Source organism: Cyprinodon tularosa, unplaced genomic scaffold (genome assembly GCF_016077235.1).
Source record: "Cyprinodon tularosa strain WSP-4 unplaced genomic scaffold, ASM1607723v1 ctg686, whole genome shotgun sequence".
Taxonomy (NCBI): domain Eukaryota; kingdom Metazoa; phylum Chordata; class Actinopteri; order Cyprinodontiformes; family Cyprinodontidae; genus Cyprinodon; species Cyprinodon tularosa.
This window is the reverse complement of record NW_024039436.1, coordinates 365,922-386,507: the sequence shown is the minus strand read 5'-3', so window position 1 is coordinate 386,507 and position 20,586 is coordinate 365,922. Positions and strand designations below refer to the sequence as shown.

The following is a 20,586-nucleotide window of genomic DNA, read 5'->3' as shown; positions in this document are numbered from 1 at the left end:
ACGCTCTGAGGAGGAGACGTTCTGGTCGGCTCAGGCCTCAGCCAGTGGATGAAGGCGGAACGTTCCGGTAGAACCAATCAGACGCTCTGAGGAGGAGACATTCTGGTCGGTTCAGGCCTCAGCCAGTGGATGGAGGCGGAACGTTCCGGTAGAACCAATCAGACGCTCTGAGGAGGAGACGTTCTGGTCGGTTCAGGCCTCAGCCAGTGGATGAAGGCGGAACGTTCCAGTAGAACCAATCACACGATCTGAGGAGGAGACGTTCTGGTCGGTTCAGGCCTCAGCCAGTGGATGAAGGCGGAACATTCCGGTAGAACCAATCAGAAGCTCTGAGGAGGAGGCGTTCTGGTTGGTTCAGGCCTCAGCCAGTGGATGAAGGTGGAACATTCCGGTAGAACCAATCAGAAGCTCTGAGGAGGAGACGTTCTGGTCGGTTCAGGCCTCAGCCAGTGGATGAAGGCGGAACGTTCCGGTAGAACCAATCAGACGTTCTGGTTGGTTCAGGCCTCAGCCAGTGGATGAAGGCGGAACGTTCCGGTAGAACCAATCAGACGTTCTGGTTGGTTCAGGCCTCAGCCAGTGGATGAAGGCGGAACCTTCCGGTAGAACCAATCAGAGGCTCTGAGGAGGAGGCGTTCTGGTTGGTTCAGGCCTCAGCCAGTGGATGAAGGCGGAACGTTCCAGTAGAACCAATCAGAAGCTCTGAGGAGGAGACGTTCTGGTTGGTTCAGGCCTCAGCCAGTGGATGAAGGCGGAACGTTTTCAGTAGAACCAATCAGACGTTCTGAGGAGGAGGCGTTCTGGTTGGTTCAGGCCTCAGCCAGTGGATGAAGGCGGAACGTTCCAGTAGAACCAATCAGACGTTCTGAGGAGGAGGCGTTCTGGTTGGTTCAGGCCTCAGCCAGTGGATGAAGGCGGAACGTTCCGGTAGAACCAATCAGACGTTCTGAGGAGGAGACGTTCTGGTCGGTTCAGGCCTCAGCCAGTGGATGAAGGCGGAACGTTCCAGTAGAACCAATCAGACGTTCTGAGGAGGAGACGTTCTGGTCGGTTCAGGCCTCAGCCAGTGGATGAAGGCGGAACGTTCCGGTAGAACCAATCAGACGCTCTGAGGAGGAGACGTTCTGGTTGGTTCAGGCCTCAGCCAGTGGATGAAGGCGGAACGTTCCGGTAGAACCAATCACACGCTCTGAGGAGGAGACGTTCTGGTCGGTTCAGGCCTCAGCCAGTGGATGAAGGCGGAACGTTCCGGTAGAACCAATCAGACGTTCTGAGGAGGAGGCGTTCTGGTTGGTTCAGGCCTCAGCCAGTGGATGAAGGCAGAACATTCCGGTAGAACCAATCACACGCTCTGAGGAGGAGACGTTCTGGTCGGTTCAGGCCTCAGCCAGTGGATGAAGGCGGAACGTTCCGGTAGAACCAATCAGACGCTCTGAGGAGGAGACGTTCTGGTCGGTTCAGGCCTCAGCCAGTGGATGAAGGCGGAACGTTCCGGTAGAACCAATCAGACGCTCTGAGGAGGAGACGTTCTGGTCGGTTCAGGCCTCAGCCAGTGGATGAAGGCGGAACGTTCCGGTAGAACCAATCACACGCTCTGAGGAGGAGACGTTCTGGTCGGTTCAGGCCTCAGCCAGTGGATGAAGGCGGAACGTTCCGGTAGAACCAATCAGACGTTCTGAGGAGGAGGCGTTCTGGTTGGTTCAGGCCTCAGCCAGTGGATGAAGGCGGAACATTCCGGTAGAACCAATCACACGCTCTGAGGAGGAGACGTTCTGGTCGGCTCAGGCCTCAGCCAGTGGATGAAGGCGGAACGTTCCGGTAGAACCAATCAGACGCTCTGAGGAGGAGACGTTCTGGTCGGTTCAGGCCTCAGCCAGTGGATGGAGGCGGAACGTTCCGGTAGAACCAATCAGACGCTCTGAGGAGGAGACGTTCTGGTCGGTTCAGGCCTCAGCCAGTGGATGAAGGCGGAACGTTCCGGTAGAACCAATCACACGCTCTGAGGAGGAGACGTTCTGGTCGGTTCAGGCCTCAGCCAGTGGATGAAGGCGGAACGTTCCGGTAGAACCAATCAGACGTTCTGAGGAGGAGGCGTTCTGGTTGGTTCAGGCCTCAGCCAGTGGATGAAGGCGGAACATTCCGGTAGAACCAATCACACGCTCTGAGGAGGAGACGTTCTGGTCGGTTCAGGCCTCAGCCAGTGGATGAAGGCGGAACGTTCCGGTAGAACCAATCAGACGCTCTGAGGAGGAGACGTTCTGGTCGGTTCAGGCCTCAGCCAGTGGATGAAGGCGGAACGTTCCGGTAGAACCAATCAGACGCTCTGAGGAGGAGACGTTCTGGTCGGTTCAGGCCTCAGCCAGTGGATGAAGGCGGAACGTTCCGGTAGAACCAATCAGACGCTCTGGTCGGTTCAGGCCTCAGCCAGTGGATGAAGGCGGAACATTCCGGTAGAACCAATCACACGCTCTGAGGAGGAGACGTTCTGGTCGGTTCAGGCCTCAGCCAGTGGATGAAGGCGGAACGTTCCGGTAGAACCAATCAGACGCTCTGAGGAGGAGACGTTCTGGTCGGTTCAGGCCTCAGCCAGTGGATGAAGGTGGAACGTTCCGGTAGAACCAATCAGACGCTCTGGTCGGTTCAGGCCTCAGCCAGTGGATGAAGGCGGAACGTTCCAGTAGAACCAATCAGACGCTCTCGTCGGTTCAGGCCTCAGCCAGGCAGCTCATCACCGTCCGGATCAGCTCGTCCTTCCTGTGTTTGGCAGAGACCTGGACTCCTCTCCGTTTGAGCCACAGCAGCAGAGTGGAGGAGCTCAGCTTGGACAGCTGGACAGGAGGAGAAGAAGAGGAGGAATCAGGAGGCTGGATTTGATCTCAGTAGATCATCTGTTCATAAACTGCTAAAGAAAAAGTAGCATAAATAAAAGCAGAGAGCTGAAAGCAAAGCAGAAACACGTGGAGGAGACGTGGCGGTCCGAGCCGTAAAACTGATGAATGTTGTTATTACTACAGCGAGCCGCCGCCTCCCCCTCCATCGTTCATCACTTTTAACGCCCTCCCTCTGCCTCCCTAAACATGTTCTCAGAGGAAGCAGAGACTGTGTTTGCTATTCATCACACTAACACACTTTCATCCATCACCTTAATGCGTCCTGCGCTCTGAAAAGAGCCGACGCACGGCTCGGTGCGGCGGGAACGCCGTCAGCCGCATGTCCTGCACTCCACCTGCACTTAGTTTGTGACGCACATGCAAGCAAGAAAGAAAAGTGAGAAAAACAGGCGGAAAAGGAAAGTTTTTCCTGTAAACTGGGAACTTTTAAGGAGCAAAATGTACAAAAGATAGTTTAATAAACAGGAGGTCTGATGGTGATCAGCTTCTCCTGATGCTTGATTAACCCAGATCCACCTGAGCCGCTGTTTTCAGAAGGAGAAGGAGGTTCAGGTGGTCTCCTCACCTGGTTGCTTTGGTTCATTTTCTCCACATCGTCCACTGAAGCCTTCATCTTCTCCTCCTTCAGCCCAAAGGCCACCTAAAGCAGGGTTTATACAGAAAGCAGTGACTTTATTTAATGCTTTTTAATGCTCTTTGAAATCATGTTATTGCCATCAACAAGTAGCCATGATGGGAGAGAGAGACTCTGGAAAAAAAATCTATGTATTTTAAAAAGATTTTAATAGAATTGATAAGTTTTGGTCCCTTGGATTATCTGTCATTTGTTTGCTGTTTATTGTGCTGCTTTGAATGGCGGTAAATCGTCTTCTCCAATACGTTAGGGAGCCGAGAGCTGCAGACGCACTGCAAATACACACAGGAGTAGCCATTCAAAATGACCCCCTTTCCTTTGTTGGCCCTTGGCTGGTCCTTGGTTGGCCCTTGGCTGGTCCTTGGTTGGCCATTGGGTGGTCCTTGGGTGGCCCTTGGCTGGTCCTTGGTTGGCCATTGGGTGGTCCTTGGGTGGCCCTTGGGTGGTCCTTGGGTGGCCCTTGGGTGGTCATTGGTTGGCCCTTGGTTGGCCCTTGGGTGGCCCTTGGCAGGTCCTTGGTTGGTCCTTGGGGGATCCTTGGGTGGCCCTTGGCTGGTCATTGGTTGGCCCTTGGCAGGTGGTCGTTGGATGGTCCTTGGTTGGCCCTTGAGTGGCCCTTGGCAGGTCCTTGGTTGGTCCTTGGGGGATCCTTGGGTGGCCCTTGGCTGATCCTTGGTTGGCCCTTGGGTGGTCCTTGGCTGATCCTTGGCTGGCCCTTGGCTGATCCTTGGCTGGCCTTTGGGTGGTCCTTGGATGGCCCTTGGGTGGTCCTTGGTTGGCCCTTGGCTGATCCTTGGTTGGCCCTTGGCTGATCCTTGGTTGGCCCTTGGGTGGTCCTTGGCTGATCCTTGGCTGGCCTTTGGGTGGTCCTTGGATGGCCCTTGGCTGGCCTTTGGTTGGTCCCCTACAATTCCTTTTTAAACTTCAATCTTTGTACTAGAATATTCTTTCTGTCATGATTTGTGGACTTTAAGAACTAAAGAGAAGCGCCATCTCCTGGTCAGACCCTGTAATTCAGTGAAAGGGTGGAGCCAGAGTAAGAAATATGCAAGAGGGGGGGTCACTCTAGTGGTTGGAAATTGGAAGGGATTAGGCTGGGAGTCGCAGTGGGCTGCCATTCGGATGGCATTTGACTGGTAAGGGCCATTTTGAATGGCTGCGACATAATATTTGCAAATATAAAAATGAGGCAAACAGACAAAACGCATGCAAAAGCAAAAATGCTGCATCCATAGTTCTTGTTCGTCTTTCTTTATGGACTCCACACAGCTGTTGCTGTACTGCATTGATTACAGCAAAGTAGCTTGACATTGTTAGCTGCTGTCTGCTCATTGCAGCTGATCTGTGGGGATACACGCCCATCAAGGTGGATTAAAGTCTATTTTTCTTTCAAAACTAAAGGAATAAATAAAAATCTGATGTCTTGTGCATGCATATAGACTATGGATATACTGGTCTGATGGGGTACGCTCATCTGACAGAGGATAATTTAACGGGTCGGCTCTTGGTTCTAAACTCTACGGTGCGGGTGGAAACAGTTTTGTAGAATCAGACCTGATACTGGCACCACTTCAGACCAGCTGGACTTACCTTCTTTTTCCTTGCCTTGCTGGAGGAGCCTGCGGGCATCAGAGGGCGCTGGTCCGGTTCTGTTTCAGGACCGGCCGCCCTGTTGGCTTTAACGATGGATTTTGGGACGCAGCTCTTAGATCCGACCTTCTGCTCCGTTATCCTCCTCGAGTCGGACACGGTGTCGCCTTCAGGGACGACGCTCTCAGATTTCTTGGCTTTATGTTTGATCAGTGATGGGACGATGATGGCCGGTTTGATCCTGGACACCGGACTGAGGCTGGTGATCCGGGTGATCGTGGGCGGATACGATGGCTCAGACGGGATACTCCTCTGGGTTTTAGGACGGAAACGGGGGACGATCAGAGGAGTCAGAGGGACGGATAGAGCCGAGAGGGAAGGAGAAAAGGACACTGCGTTGGCGGCAGGCTCCAGAGGAACAGGCAGGGTGATCCTTCGCTTCTCCTCCTTCCGTCCGCTCAGCTGCTCCTGCTTCTGGGCGCGCAGCTGGACGACATTGACGTGGCGGGAGGCGTCCTTGTTCCTGAAGATGGGGACCAGTTTAGGCGTGGGGTTCAGCGGGGCGGGAGGCGGTAGGGAGGGGAGGGAGGAGGCCGGCTGGAAGTGCTGAAAGAAGGAGGAAACGGAGCCGAAGAGGTTCTGACTGTTAGATGGCTGAGATAAAGGCCTCTGTGCATTCAGGGCGCCGCCCCCCTGGGAGAAGGAGATCCACGGCGGCGGGTCCTGTCTGGAGGAGCAGGAGATGACGGGCTGGGAGAGAGGAGCGGCTGGGAAACGAGTGACGACGGAGCTGAGGGAGATGGAGGCGGTCAGGTTGAGCTGCTCCCCACTCAGGACCTGAGGAAGGAGAGGAGACCTTTCACCATCATCATCATCAACATCACCATCATCATCATCATCATCACCATCATCATCATCCTCTAACTAAAGGCTGTCTGATGACCTCTGACCTTAAACTCCTTTTGAGGGGAAGTTACCATTTTTGGTCACTTCCAGATGGAGATGGAAAAGACTCTGGATGTTTTCATTGATTTATTATAAAATAACTTTTTGCTATTTTTCTTAATTTATGAGGCCAAGTGGTCGTTTCTTGTATCTTTTCCATCATTTTAATGTTACAGAGTAGGGATGGGTCCATTAATCCCGATGTGTCGGTGCATGCGTAACGCCCATAGAGCAAAACACTATTTTATGACTTTATTATCGTAATATTATGACTTTATTCTCCTAATTGTATTACTTTATTCTTGTAATGTTACGACTTTATTCTCGTAATATTATGACTTTATTCTCGTAATATTATGACTTTATTCTCATAATGTTACAACTTTATTCTCGTAATGTTACGACTTTAATCTCGTAATGTTATGACTTTATTCTCGTAATGTTACGACTTTATTCTCGTAATGTTACGACTTTAATCTCGTAATGTTATGACTTTATTCTCGTAATTTATGACTTTATTCTCGTAATGTTACGACTTTATTCTTGTAATATTATGACTTTATTCTCGTAATGTTACGACATTATTCTCGTAACATTCTGACTTTATTATCGTAATTTTACGACTTTATTCTCGTAATGTTACGACTTTATTCTCGTAATATTATGACTTTATTCTCGTAATTTTACGAATTTATTCTCGTAATGTTACGACTTTATTCTCGTAATATTATGACTTTATTCTCGTAATGTTATGACTTTATTCTCGTAATGTTACGACTTTATTCTCGTAATATTATGAATTTATTCTCGTAATTTACGACTTTATTCTCGTAATATTACGACTTTATTCTCGTAATATTATGACTTTATTCTCGTAATGTTACGACTTTATTCTCGTAATATTATGACTTTATTCTCGTAATTTTACGAATTTATTCTCGTAATGTTACGACTTTATTCTCGTAAGATTATGACTTTATTCTCGTAATGTTACGACTTTTTTCTCATAATGTTAAGACTTTATTCTCGAAATATTTTGACTTTATTCTCATAATGTTACGACTTTATTCTAGTAATGTTACAACTTTATTCTCGAAATATTTTGACTATTCTCGTAATGTTACGACTTTATTCTCGAAATATTTTGACTTTATTCTCGTAATGTTAAAACTTTATTCTCTTGATGTTACAACTTTATTCTGGAAATATAATGACTTTGTTCTCATAATGTTAAAACTTTATTCTCGTAATGTTACAACTTTATTCTCGTAATGTTACAACTTTATTCTCGTAATGTTACAACTTTATTCTGGAAATATAATGACTTTGTTCTCGTAATGTTACGACTTTATTCTCGTAATGTTCTGACTTTATTCTCGTAATATTACGACTTTATTCTCGTAATATTATGACTTTATTCTCGTAATTTTACGACTTTATTCTCGTAATATTCTGACTTTATTATCGTAATTTTACGACTTTATTCTCGTAATGTTACGACTTTATTCTCGTAATATTATGACTTTATTCTCGTAATTTTACGAATTTATTCTCGTAATGTTACGACTTTATTCTCGTAATATTATGACTTTATTCTCGTAATGTTATGACTTTATTCTCGTAATGTTACGACTTTATTCTCGTAATATTATGAATTTATTCTCGTAATTTACGACTTTATTCTCGTAATATTACGACTTTATTCTCGTAATATTATGACTTTATTCTCGTAATGTTACGACTTTATTCTCGTAATATTATGACTTTATTCTCGTAATTTTACGAATTTATTCTCGTAATGTTACGACTTTATTCTCGTAAGATTATGACTTTATTCTCGTAATGTTACGACTTTTTTCTCATAATGTTAAGACTTTATTCTCGAAATATTTTGACTTTATTCTCATAATGTTACGACTTTATTCTCGTAATGTTACAACTTTATTCTCGAAATATTTTGACTATTCTCGTAATGTTACGACTTTATTCTCGAAATATTTTGACTTTATTCTCGTAATGTTACGACTTTGTTCTCGTAATGTTACAACTTTATTCTCGTAATATAATGACCTTATTCTCGTAATGTTACGACTTTATTCTCGTAATGTTACAACTTTATTCTCGTAATGTTACAACTTTATTCTCGTAATGTTACAACTTTATTCTCGTAATATAATGACCTTATTCTCGTAATTTTACGACTTTATTCTCATAATGTTCTGACTTTATTCTCGTAATATTACGACTTTATTCTCGTAATATTATGACTTTATTCTCGTAATTTTACGACTTTATTCTCGTAATATTCTGACTTTATTATCGTAATTTTACGACTTTATTCTCGTAATGTTACGACTTTATTCTCGTAATATTATGACTTTATTCTCGTAATTTTACGAATTTATTCTCGTAATGTTACGACTTTATTCTCGTAATATTATGACTTTATTCTCGTAATGTTATGACTTTATTCTCGTAATGTTACGACTTTATTCTCGTAATATTATGAATTTATTCTCGTAATTTACGACTTTATTCTCGTAATATTACGACTTTATTCTCGTAATATTATGACTTTATTCTCGTAATGTTACGACTTTATTCTCGTAATATTATGACTTTATTCTCGTAATTTTACGAATTTATTCTCGTAATGTTACGACTTTATTCTCGTAAGATTATGACTTTATTCTCGTAATGTTACGACTTTTTTCTCATAATGTTAAGACTTTATTCTCGAAATATTTTGACTTTATTCTCATAATGTTACGACTTTATTCTCGTAATGTTACAACTTTATTCTCGAAATATTTTGACTATTCTCGTAATGTTACGACTTTATTCTCGAAATATTTTGACTTTATTCTCGTAATGTTACAACTTTATTCTCTTGATGTTACAACTTTATTCTGGTAATATAATGACTTTATTCTTGTAATGTTAAAACTTTATTCTCGTAATGTTACAACTTTATTCTCGTAATGTTGCAACTTTATTCTGGTAATATTACGACTTTATTTTGGTAATATAATGACTTTATTCTCGTAATTTTACGACTTTATTCGCATAATGTTCTGACTTTATTCTCGTAATATTACGACTTTATTCTCGTAATATTATGACTTTATTCTCGTAACTTTACGACTTTATTCTCGTAATTTTACGACTTTATTTTCGTAATTTTACGACTTTATTCTCGTAAGTTACGACTTTATTCTCGTAATATTATGACTTTATTCTCGTAATGTTACAACTTTATTCTTGTAATATTATTGCCTTATTCTTGTAATTTTACGACTTTATTTTCGTAATTTTACGACTTTATTCTCGTAATGTTACGACTTTATTCTCGTAATATTATGACCTTGTTCTCATAATTTTACGACTTTATTCTCGTAATTTTACGACTTTATTCTCGTAATGTTACGACTTTATTCTCGTAATAATATGACTTTATTCTCGTAATGTTACGACTTTATCCTCGAAATAGAAGAAAAAAATTCTTTAGCCTGGCCCTAATACTCTGGTGTAATGAAATAATAAAATATAAGTACAATAATTTAAGCGCCCGCGGATCAGTTCGCCGAGGTCTCCGCCTCTGGCTGCCACCCAATCCCCTATGCACCGGACCCTCATTGTTCCCCCTGCAGGTGGTGGCCCCACTGGGGGATGGCCTCGCGTCGCTCCTTCGGGCTGGGCCAGGCCGGGTCCCGCGAGGAAGAACCCGACCACCAGGCACTTGACGATGAACCCCAACCACAGGCCTGGCTCCAGGGTGGGGTCCCGGCTCCACCGTACCGGGCGACGTTAAGTGCCTCGCTGTAGTCCTCGTCATAAGGGTTTTTGAACCGCTCGTCGTCTGACCTGTCACCCAGAGCCTGTTGGCCTTGGGAGACCCTACCAGTTGTGTTTCCTTATTTCAAGTGCATATTATCTAATTATCTTAGGAAAAGTCTGAGGAATAACCAATGGATCATTATTGACAAACACCAGATACAGCACTGGAACTTGATCAACAGCCCGATACCGCACCGTGTCGTCACAAAGCAGTAGGTGGCAGTAGTGTTCTTTGACAAACATGGATGCCTCCAGTAAAGCACATTCACATGAAAATGACTGAATTAAAAACACTGATCATTTATTGAACAGGATGGAATCATTTCAGATTTAAAGAACTTTCAGAAGTTTGGATTCTGAATATGAGCGACTTTTCCTTTAAGAGTAAAATACTCGTTCCATCTCATTTACATAATCAAATTAAGGGTAAATAGACCTAATTTAAGACACTTATTACTAGATCATTTCTGCAGTGTGAAGAGAAATTTCTATTTACGTCCAACGATGATGATGAATTTAGTTTAAAACAATAAAAAGCTTCAGTTTATTCTTCTGTCCGTGGAACCAGTGATTCTCAAAAAATGTATTTATTTCAGACGACTTTTTGAAACTTTCTGCTGGTGAAAAAGTTAAGAACTTTACTGTTCTGCAGTGGATTATATTTCCTCTAATCAAAGCTGAGCTTCAAACCAAACATCTGTGGGTCTGTGATCATTTCAGAGTGACGGGCTGCAGAAACTAGAACAATGGGATTAAAGGAAAACCAGAATACGAAAACTGCTTTAATGACTGAGTTATTTTTAGGAGGACGAAAAATAACAAAGTTTGGACTCATTTCTTTCCAACTGATGTCAAACAGAATCCAGCTGAAAATCAGCAGAAACCGTTGATGTTTGAAACTGGAAACTAACATTGCTCTGAGCCCACATGGAAGGAAATGAGTTCAGCTGCGCAGCATGAATATTTCAGATCGACTCTGTGGGAAGTGAACTCCTCTCTGCAGACTGTGAATAAGAAAAGGACTTTTTCCTCCTTTAACCCTGCAGAAAAACACTGCGAGGATGAAGAATAGCTTTAATTTCAGCTGCTTTGATGTTAAAACCTGCAGACTTCAGGGGAGTTTCTAGCTGTTCCACCGCCGCCAGGAATTAAAAACACTTTTATTAGAAAAGTAATTCAACTTATTCTGCATTTAAATGAGATTTTTTGGTTTCTTTCACTTCACCTCCTGGAGGAGCAGCATCCATACATGGTTTACATCCAAAGTGGCCTCCTTTCTCCTGACGTCGACCTCAGGAACATTAATTCACAGGAAGCTCCCTCCTCTGCAGCTCTGAGGTTGTTAAACTGTCTAAACGTTTTACTGGGTGGAAGCGCTGGAATAATCACTCCTCCAGCTTTATGCTCTCAGTGAGGCCAAATAGAGATAAAGTCAAAGTCCAGGCTGTGGAAATGAAATCAGCTCCCTGATGACAGATCTTACCTTTATTGGTTAATTTAGATCTCAGGTAAAATTAATTTGACAAAAAAATTTAAACTTCCTTTCTTCTCTCTTTGCTACACGTTTTAATAAGTCAGGAGTTCCACCAGGGGGCGGTAGAGCTTCAAAAACCATGATTTAGTTGTTTTTTTTAACCTTTTTTTTTTCTTTCTTTTTTGTAAAATTGTACAAATCATTGCTATAAATGTGTAATTATTGTGTAAAATGTCTTCAGTTTTACATTTGTGGTTTGTTCAGAGGAAAATAAAAAAAAAACTCCATTCAGGAACTTATGACTTAGGTCATAAGTTTAATATAAACATGTTTTTATTTATTTAGATTTTATTTATCACAGCTGGAAGAATAAATTATTAAAATATAATAATGCACTTTCATTTTTTTATTAACAAAAACATGGAGCCTTCCATGTTATGTAAAGATCCTTTTGATTTTCTTTATAAAGGAACTGGATTCACCTGTTATTATTTTTCAATATTTCCCTTTAGCTGCAGAGGAAAGCGGCTCAGCAGAGCGTCTGATGGAGGATATATTTACCTGGATGGAGGCGGCGGTGTTCAGGCTGACTGTGTGGTAACTGGGTTTACTGGTCAGACGGGCTGGAAAGCCACACACGGTCTGCAGCCGCTCTCTGATATCAGAGAGGAAGTGACTCAGCGCCACCTGCAGGTCGACGTGGGGACATTGCTGCACGGGAAGCAGGCGGATGCAGCTCAGGGGGTATCTGTTCATGTGGAGGTTAAAGGCTGGAACCGTGCGGCTGAGTATGACGGAGTATTAGGGCCAGGCTAGAAAATGTTTGTTCTTCTATTACGAGAATAAAGTCGTAAAATTACGAGAGTAAAGTTTCAATGAGAATAGTCTTAAAATTACGAGTATAAAATCGTAAAATTTTGAGAATAAAGTAACATTACGAGAGTAAACTCGCAAAATTACATGAGTAAAGTCGTAACATTACGGGAATAAAGTCGTAAAATTACGAGAGTAAAGTTGCAACGATAATAATCATAATATTACGAGAATAAAGTCGTAATATTATGGGAATAAAGTCGTAAAATAATGAGAATAAAGTCATAACATTACAAGAATAAAGTCTTAAAATGTTGAGCATAATGTAACATTACGGGAATAAAGTTGCAAAATTACGAGAATACAGTCATAACATTACGGGGATAAAGTTGTAAAATTATGAGAATAAAGTCGTAACATTACGAGAATAAAGTCGTAAAATTACGAGAGTAAAGTAGAAACAATAATAGTCATAAAATTACGAGACTAAAATTGTAAAATTTTGAGAATAAAGTAACATTACGAGAGTAAACTCGCAAAATTACGAGAATAAAGCTGTAACATTACGAGAATAAAGTTGCAAAATTACGAGAATAAAGTCGTAACATTACGAGAATAAAGTCGTAACATTACAGGAATAACGTCGTAAAATTAAGAGAATAAAGTCATAACACTACGGAAATAAAGTCGTAACATTATGAGAATAAAGTCGTAAAATTATGAGAATAAAATCGTAACACTACGGAAATAAAGTCGTAAAATTATAAGAATAAAGTCGTAACATTACGAGAATAAAGTCGTAAAATTATGAGAATAAAATCGTAACACTACGGGAATAAAGTCGTAAAATTATAAGAATAAAGTCGTAACATTACGGGAATAAAGTCGTAAAATTATGAGAATAAAGTCGTAACATTACAGGAATCAAGTCGCAAAATTATGAGAATAGAGTCTTAACATTACGAGAAAAAAGTCGTAAAATGTTGAGCATAAAGTAACATTATGGGAATAAAGTTGCAAAATTACGAGAATAAAGTCGTAACACTACGGGACTAAAATCGTAAAATAGAATAAAGTTGCAACGATAATAATCATAATATTACGAGAGTAAAGTCGTAATATTATGGGAATAAAGTCGTAAAATAATGAGAATAAAGTCGTAACATTACAAGAATAAAGTCATAAAATTTTGAGGATAAAGTTGTAACATAACGGGAATAAAGTCCTAAAATTATGAGAAACAAGTTGTAAAGAGATTAAACGCGTGCAAGGGTGTGCACGAGTCCATTTCTCCTCGTGCACGCTCTGTTTAAAAGTTGCTGCTTGCATCGCTAATACAAGCTTACTTTCTAAAATGTGCAATTTTTCCACTACATCAGACTCACCACCGGTAAGCGAAACTGTTTTTACGATAAGCAAACGTATAAAAGAAATATGTGTAAAGCCAATCATAACACACATATTGTGAAAGCAAATATGTGTTTGTCTCCATAGCTACAAGCATCTTTATAGCTAACTTTAGCATGCTACAGGCCAATGAACACGTTTTCTCTCTTTAGATTCCTCAGAAGTTGTAATTTTAGAAGAATAAAGTCCTAAAATTACGAGAAACAAGTTGTATTTTATAGCAACTCTTCCAAGAAGCCCTTTCTTCCCTAAAACGAGGAATGTGGAGCATCATGTGAAGTTATACTTTAGCATCGGTTTGAATAATAAGGGGCAGGACTGGGCAAGAGGTCAAAGTGGACTCTGGTTGCTGATTGGTGGAGCTGGTCGGCCGTCATCTGCTGGGCGGAGCTCCAAACTCTCCTTCTGAAACGGGTTTTGGTTTGATGACTTTATTCTCGTAATATTACGACTTTATTCTCATAATATTACGACTTTATTCTCATAATATTATGACTTTATTCTCGAAATAGGAAAAAAAATGGCCCTGATACTCCGCCGTAGCTGAGCGCCTTGGTTGCTGGTTTAATTGGTAGAAATGTTTCATAAATATTTATTTTCTGTTGCTATGGTGATCAGAGTGGTTCTGTGATGCTGCGACTGTCAGAAGGATACGTGAAGAGTCTTTCTCCCACAGGCCTGAAGTAGACGCTGCAGTAAACCACCTCCTCCTCCTGCAGCTGAGGAAGCCTGTAGCCGTACTGGAAACATCAACAACCAGCGTTCCCAGCTTAGTCTCCACCATATTGATCGACACTGGTGCACAAACGATGGAGGGAACCTGAAATAAATGGCTGCAGCGGTTTGGGTCGGGTGAGTGTTTACCAGGCGGTTCCAGTGGTTCTGCAGGTCCCTGTAGGTTCTGAAGGGTCCGTCTCTGGGCAGCTGGCGGCTGATGGTGATGATCTGACCTTTCTTCATGCTGCAGAGAATAAAAGCAACATGTTCAGAGGTCTGCAGGAAGAGCTGCAGCCCCACCTGCTGGACACAGCCAGCATTACAGCAACTGCATCAGAGCCAGAGGGCTGAGGTTAATGAATGCATAAACACCCAGTGGAATAATTCATGATTTAAATGTATTAATGATGCAAATGAACTAATATGCTCATATAGGTATATACATATATATATACCTGAATTGGCACTATTAAATCGGAAAGCTGAAATAATTTTTTTTCCACTTTTCCCCGATGTATTCCAGCATCCAGCTGCCATGCACGTGGGCATTGTCAGTTTCACTATAGCTCTGGTGAATTTCAATGGTGAAGTCCTCTGGAAATCTTCAATAATTGTTGTTGATTGCAGATGTGTCTAGTAGTTCCCATTGATTTAGCTTGTAAAGCGGGGAGAATGGCGCTAGGCTTACCGCACCGTGACGTCACTGCTGGAAGATGGCAGGAGGGAGGGGCTACTATATTTGGACAAAAATGGCCGCTCCCAGACTCAGTGATCACGAAGAAAATTGTTATTTTTTTAATTGATTAAAGCTAAATTCATTAAATCACCTCAAACGAATTAGTTTCAGGTATAAATAATGATCCACTGATTATTTAGTGCTGACCGGACTTTTCCTTTAAAACATCAGAAAATACCCTACATTCATTTTGATCCATTTGAACTTATATGATAGAAAATGATAATTTTGTTCTATTGAATTCACAACTTTCTGCCATTAGTGAAAATCTAAGGTTTCCTTTGTGAAATTAGCATAGAGGTTTCTGCAGCAGAGATTTACGCCAGAGAGGTGAGGTTTTTGTGATGTCCACCAGGTGGTGCTGCCTCACCTGGGCAGGACGTGACACCAGGTGGGTCCACCTGTAGAGGACGGATTCAGGACGGCTTCAGGGTCCCAGCAGAACCTCCTGAGCACCGCAGCTGGAAGCTGAAAGTCCTCCAGCTGAAAGGAAACATAAAGAAAAGAAGTCTTGGTTCCTGGTCTCTCCTTCAGAGCTGATTCCTCCTGCTCCGTGGAACGGCTCTCTCACCGTGGGCGGCGGCATTCGCACCGCTCCTGCTTCGATGCTGAGGCACAGTCGGCCCTCGCTGGTGCTGAGCTCCATGCCTGAACACAAACAGACCCGTCAGGTTAGGAAGGAACAGCTGGATGATTGGAAGGTGGAGGAGGAGAGAAGATCAGAGCAGGACTCACTGACAGCGCTGAGCCTCCCCCTCTCCATCAGGAAGTCTTCTCCTAGAACAACGGAAGAAAACATCTGCAGCATCAATTTCTATTCACAGATCATCAAATCAGAACGGTCCAACAGTAATCCAACCGTAATAAAAACACGTTAAACGCCGTCTGAGGTCTGAGGAACAACCTGAGGGCAGCAGCAGCTCTAAAAACACCTGAAATGATCCAACAGTAAAAACCTCCAGTAGTTTTACGTCCAAATTCCTCTTTAATTAAAAAAAACAACCTGTTCTTGTTTAATTACCAGTCTGTTTCAAAGCAGGCCCGAACCATCAGGGCGCCACCGCCGTGCTTTAAGGTAGGGAGGAGGTGTTTTTGCTGATATGTTTGGTTTTTACAAACTTATCAGTAAAACGTTTCTTTCCCTGCAAAAGAGAAAAATCCACAGCTGATCTATTAACAGCTGATAGATTAACTATTGTTTTCTTTTAGCACATTAGCACATTAGCGCTAGCAAAGCTTTTTAGTGGAATATGGGGTAGTGAAGCTAACTGTAGGACTAGCTCTGGATATATAGTTGCTTAGTTGTTGAGTATAAACATGGATTTCTGAAGTTATTTCAAACTTAAAACCCGGGCTAAATCTCCCACTGCAGCATTTTAATCAGGACTTTGACTAGGCCACTGCATCAGCTTCACACATCACTCTTCTCTTCTGACTCTTGAAGGATTCAGTCGCATTTTCCCGCTGATCTGAACCTCCCTGCTTTGCTGTTTCTGGTCTTTTCTGATCTCTCTTCAATCACCTGAACTCAAACAATGGATCTGGTCATCTGGTCTCGCAATGCGACAAAATTTTCTCAAATGGAAGGCAGGGAAAAGGGGAGCCGTCCTGTCCTGGCGGGACATACTTCATGGGATACACCATGGACTCCTGGAAGGCTTGGAGGACGGTGCGTTTCACAATGTTGTCAGTGGAGGATATTGAAGATGTTTAGATTATCAGATTTATGGTACGTTAGCTGAGCCGTATGCTAGCTATGCGATTAAACGCAGCCTGGCTGCGCTGGTTGAACTCAAAGGTGAGATGGAATAATATCTTGGATGAGAGCGCTCACTTCAAGGCGGAAAAGTCCAACAAATACGGAATATTGGATTCGCCACGTAGAGCCAGCAGTAAAAGACTGAAGGCTGATGGTAAATTCCTGTGCAGCCTGATCTCAAAACAATAAGTGTTTTCTGGAATAATTACCTAAAAAAAGTAGAAATTTCTTAAATTAAGCGTAACCGTTGATTTGAATTGGAAAATGAGATAGATTGCCAAAAGAAATATGGATTATTTTTACTCTTAAAATAAGATAATTAGATAATATGCACTTCAAATAAGACAATGCAATTATGTTTTCTTATTTTAAACCTAAATTGTCTTGTTTCATTGGCAAAATGTCTCTTTTATCTCCTCAATTGAAGAACAAATGCACTAATTTTAAGGAAAAATAACTTATCTAGATTTAGCTTATTCCCCCCACATTTTGGGGCCTCTATTCCTACTAATAATATCTATTCCTGTCTGATGATCCGTTGTTTCTCACAGGGACTATAACCACAGAGCAGCTCAGCCAGATTATCCTCCTCCTCCCATATTTATTGGAAATAAAAAGCAACTGTTTCCTAAATTCTCAAAAACTGTTACATGTGATATCATGTTGTATACTAGAAATGTCTTTAATCCAGTAATCTGTCATATTTTACATTAGAACAGGATTTACCTGAAAGTCTACATTCTCATCTTCACCCTCAGGGCCCCTGATCTAGAATCCTAGACCCGCCCCTGTTTCACAGACATTTATCTGGGGAGGTCAAAGGTCAAGGCTTGTGCAGCTATTGCGCCACACATGAGACTTTGATCCAGAGGCGCTCAGCAGCCTTGATCCTAATAAACTCCAAACACGCTGCTGCTGGTTTTCCCTGCAGAGTGGAGCTGCTTCTGGGTTAGCTTTAGGCTAACTCTAGGCTAACGCTTACTGTCACCACCATCACCTGTACGACAGGTAGACAATAAAATTAATCTGATTAATCAATTATTGAAATAATCATCTAATGATTTAATGAAGGAATCGTTTACTGGAGAAAACATGACTTCAGTTTTATTGTTTATCGTTTTTAAATATTAAGCTTATTTATTATTATCAGTATTTATTTTATTATCTCTATTTCCATTGATCAATATGACCTAATCAGTCTGCTTTTAATCTATTTTTTATTCATATATTAGCATTTTTTTGATTTTTCATTATGTAATATAATCATCATCATTAAAATGTTTTTTCCTGAATCCTGATTTATTTAATTTTTTTTATTTTCTTTTGAGGATTTTACTTCTGAGCAGAACCAGAAATATTCTCCGTTTCAACTCTTCCACTTGTGAAACTATGGAAGAGGATTAGGGCAACTAGGGAAAAAAAATTTAAAGTTCAAGATTTTTTATATTATTTGAGTTTAATACAGGAAAAAAGTCAAAATTCTAACTTTAATCTCAGAATTCTGAGAAATAAATTCTGAGTTCTGAGATTAAAGTCAGAAATTTTACAGATTTTTTAATATTATTTTAGTATAATATGGGAAAATAGTAAGAGTTCTGACTTTAATCTCAGAATTCAGACTTTGTTTCTCAGGATTCTCAGATTCTGACTTTTTTCCACATATTAGACTCAAACGAAAGAAAAAAAATCATTTAACTTCCTTTATTTTTTCCAATGGCCCTAATGGTCTTCCATATGAAATGGATCTAAAGGAAACGTCTAAAAATAAAGTTAAAATGTTGATGTTTGGCTTTATTTCAGCTTTTTGATGGTTAGCGGTGCTATTTTTTGTTGGGGAAGTAACATGAGGGCCTTGGACCCCCCGGCGGCGGGTGTGTAACCATGGCGATACGAACCAGCGATGAGGTAGAGTCCAGCTTTGTTCCAGCTGGGAGCCAAGCGAGCGATCAGGGAGTAGGACAGCGCGGACTGGACGTCCCCTGGATAGACTCTCTGAGGACAGCCCGGCTGCAAACACACACAGGTATAAGGTAACCGTGGAAACAAAGATGGCTGCACACAGGTGATACTGCACAGGGCTTCACCTGCAGACGGTTCCTGAACACAAAGGCCTGCAGGAAGTCGCTCTGAAGGAACTGGAACTGGAAGGAAAACACAGATGAAGGTTAGCAACCATCTCAGAGCATCTGATTGCATCAAAAAGGAAAGAATCCAAACATGGTGGCGAGGCTTTAATCTCTGAGGTGTTTATGTAAAGTTAACAGATCTTGATTTACTGATTTAGCAAACGTTACGCGTGGGAGAGAGAAAGGAGGAGGTGTGGAGCTCAGCAGCAGCTCCTGGAGCCCTGACCTCCTGCCTGCTGGGCTTCCTGTGTTTAACCCCGCCCCCTTCCTGCTCAGCTCTCTCTGCGTTTCTCTGATAAGGACTCTAATAATCCCAGACTACCTCTGCCTTCGCCTCATTCTGAGGCCCAGGAGGGAGTTTCCATCCTCTGAGTTTGGATTCTGCTTCATCTTGAGGTTTTAAAGAGCTTATTATGATGAAAGACAGTAAAAAAAAAAAGAAATGAAAAGAAAAACTAGATTTCTAGCTGCGAAGCTGAGTTTTGATTCTGTCAGCTTTAGTGGAGGTTTCTGAGGAGGCTAGAGGTGAGTTTAGTAGATTTAATCACACGTCCAAGACAACAGAGGCAAAAATAGAAAAATAAAAAACAAACGGGGAGCAAAACAAGTCGAGTATTCAATTCAATTCTATTCAGTTTATTTCAATAGCTCCAATTCACATCATGTCATCTCAGGTCACTTTCCAGTTCACCAGATCATCCAGTCAGATTGATTCAAAGTTTTCTATCTAAGGAAAACCAGCTGATTGCATCGACTCATTGACTCTTCAGCAATCCCTCACACTAAGCATGCTTGTAGCGACAGTGGAGAGGAAAAACTCCCTTTGAACAGGAAGAAACCTCCAGCAGAACCAGGCTCAGTGTGAGTTAGTGGGTATCAGAGGGGGGCGTTTCCCCGAAGCGCTCATGGAGGCTTGCTTCATTTGGGGGAGGAGCCAAAATAGATGAGCATCGCTATCACCATACCATGTGACTGCTTCAGGAAGTGGTTCAGATCAACCCGAACTTCGACACCCTCAGTATTCAGTCAAGATGTGGGAGTTTGTAGGAGAGTTGGACAGAGTTTGGATAGATTGGTCAGAAAAACAACCAATCTAGCTGATTAAAACAATTTTGGTCAGATCAAACAATATAATAATCAGAATTTGAACAAGCTGCTGGTTACAGTTGGGTCATTAGTGCTTTATACTGCTGCTTTCTAAGGATGCACCAGCATAGACATGGCATCTTCAGTAAGTCATAATAAGTAAGTTGTTGGTTCAATCCTTGATATGAACTATTATAAGTTGCTATACTATCAAACCAGTATTTTGGCCAATGTGACCAATTTGTATTAGTTTGCCCTTTTACCAACATAGATTGGGTAAAAACTAGGGATGCACGATATAATCGGCCCCCTATCGGTATCGGCCTTAAAACTGAATATCGGACATCGGCCACCCCACCGATATTTAACCATTAAAATATCCCAATATCTTCATATGCTGATATATTGCCATTTAAAAACACCATATCAATCTCTTTTACTAATGAAATATTGCTGTATGTCATCGTTATGCTACGAAATCCCCCGAAAATTCACCAAATGTTGCCATATTTTTATATGTTGATATATTGACGCGGTATCGATCTATTTTACTAACAAAATCTCACAAGAA

General features: G+C 41.8%; 2 protein-coding genes across 2 annotated transcripts in view; one reads left to right on the top strand and one right to left on the bottom strand.

Moving 5' to 3' along the window:
* Positions 1-1,758: 1,758 nt before the first annotated feature.
* Positions 1,759-20,586, bottom strand: part of LOC119771708 (uncharacterized protein C18orf63-like) — a 24,768-nt gene continuing 5,940 nt past the window's right edge. Inside the window, exons 4-14 of the mRNA XM_038267816.1 lie at positions 18,888-18,944; positions 18,699-18,810; positions 15,780-15,821; positions 15,616-15,692; positions 15,415-15,527; positions 14,456-14,552; positions 14,246-14,331; positions 11,933-12,119; positions 5,116-5,952; positions 3,457-3,531; positions 1,759-2,828 (exon numbers count right to left, since the gene is read on the bottom strand). Coding sequence (XP_038123744.1) covers positions 2,706-2,828; positions 3,457-3,531; positions 5,116-5,952; positions 11,933-12,119; positions 14,246-14,331; positions 14,456-14,552; positions 15,415-15,527; positions 15,616-15,692; positions 15,780-15,821; positions 18,699-18,810; positions 18,888-18,944 — 1,806 coding nt within the window. The 3' untranslated portion in view covers positions 1,759-2,705. The remainder of the gene's footprint in view (positions 2,829-3,456; positions 3,532-5,115; positions 5,953-11,932; positions 12,120-14,245; positions 14,332-14,455; positions 14,553-15,414; positions 15,528-15,615; positions 15,693-15,779; positions 15,822-18,698; positions 18,811-18,887; positions 18,945-20,586) is intronic.
* Positions 15,589-20,586, top strand: part of LOC119771710 (cytochrome b5) — an 18,738-nt gene continuing 13,740 nt past the window's right edge. Inside the window, exon 1 of the mRNA XM_038267818.1 lies at positions 15,589-15,597. The gene's annotated coding sequence lies outside the window, so the exon portion shown is untranslated. The remainder of the gene's footprint in view (positions 15,598-20,586) is intronic.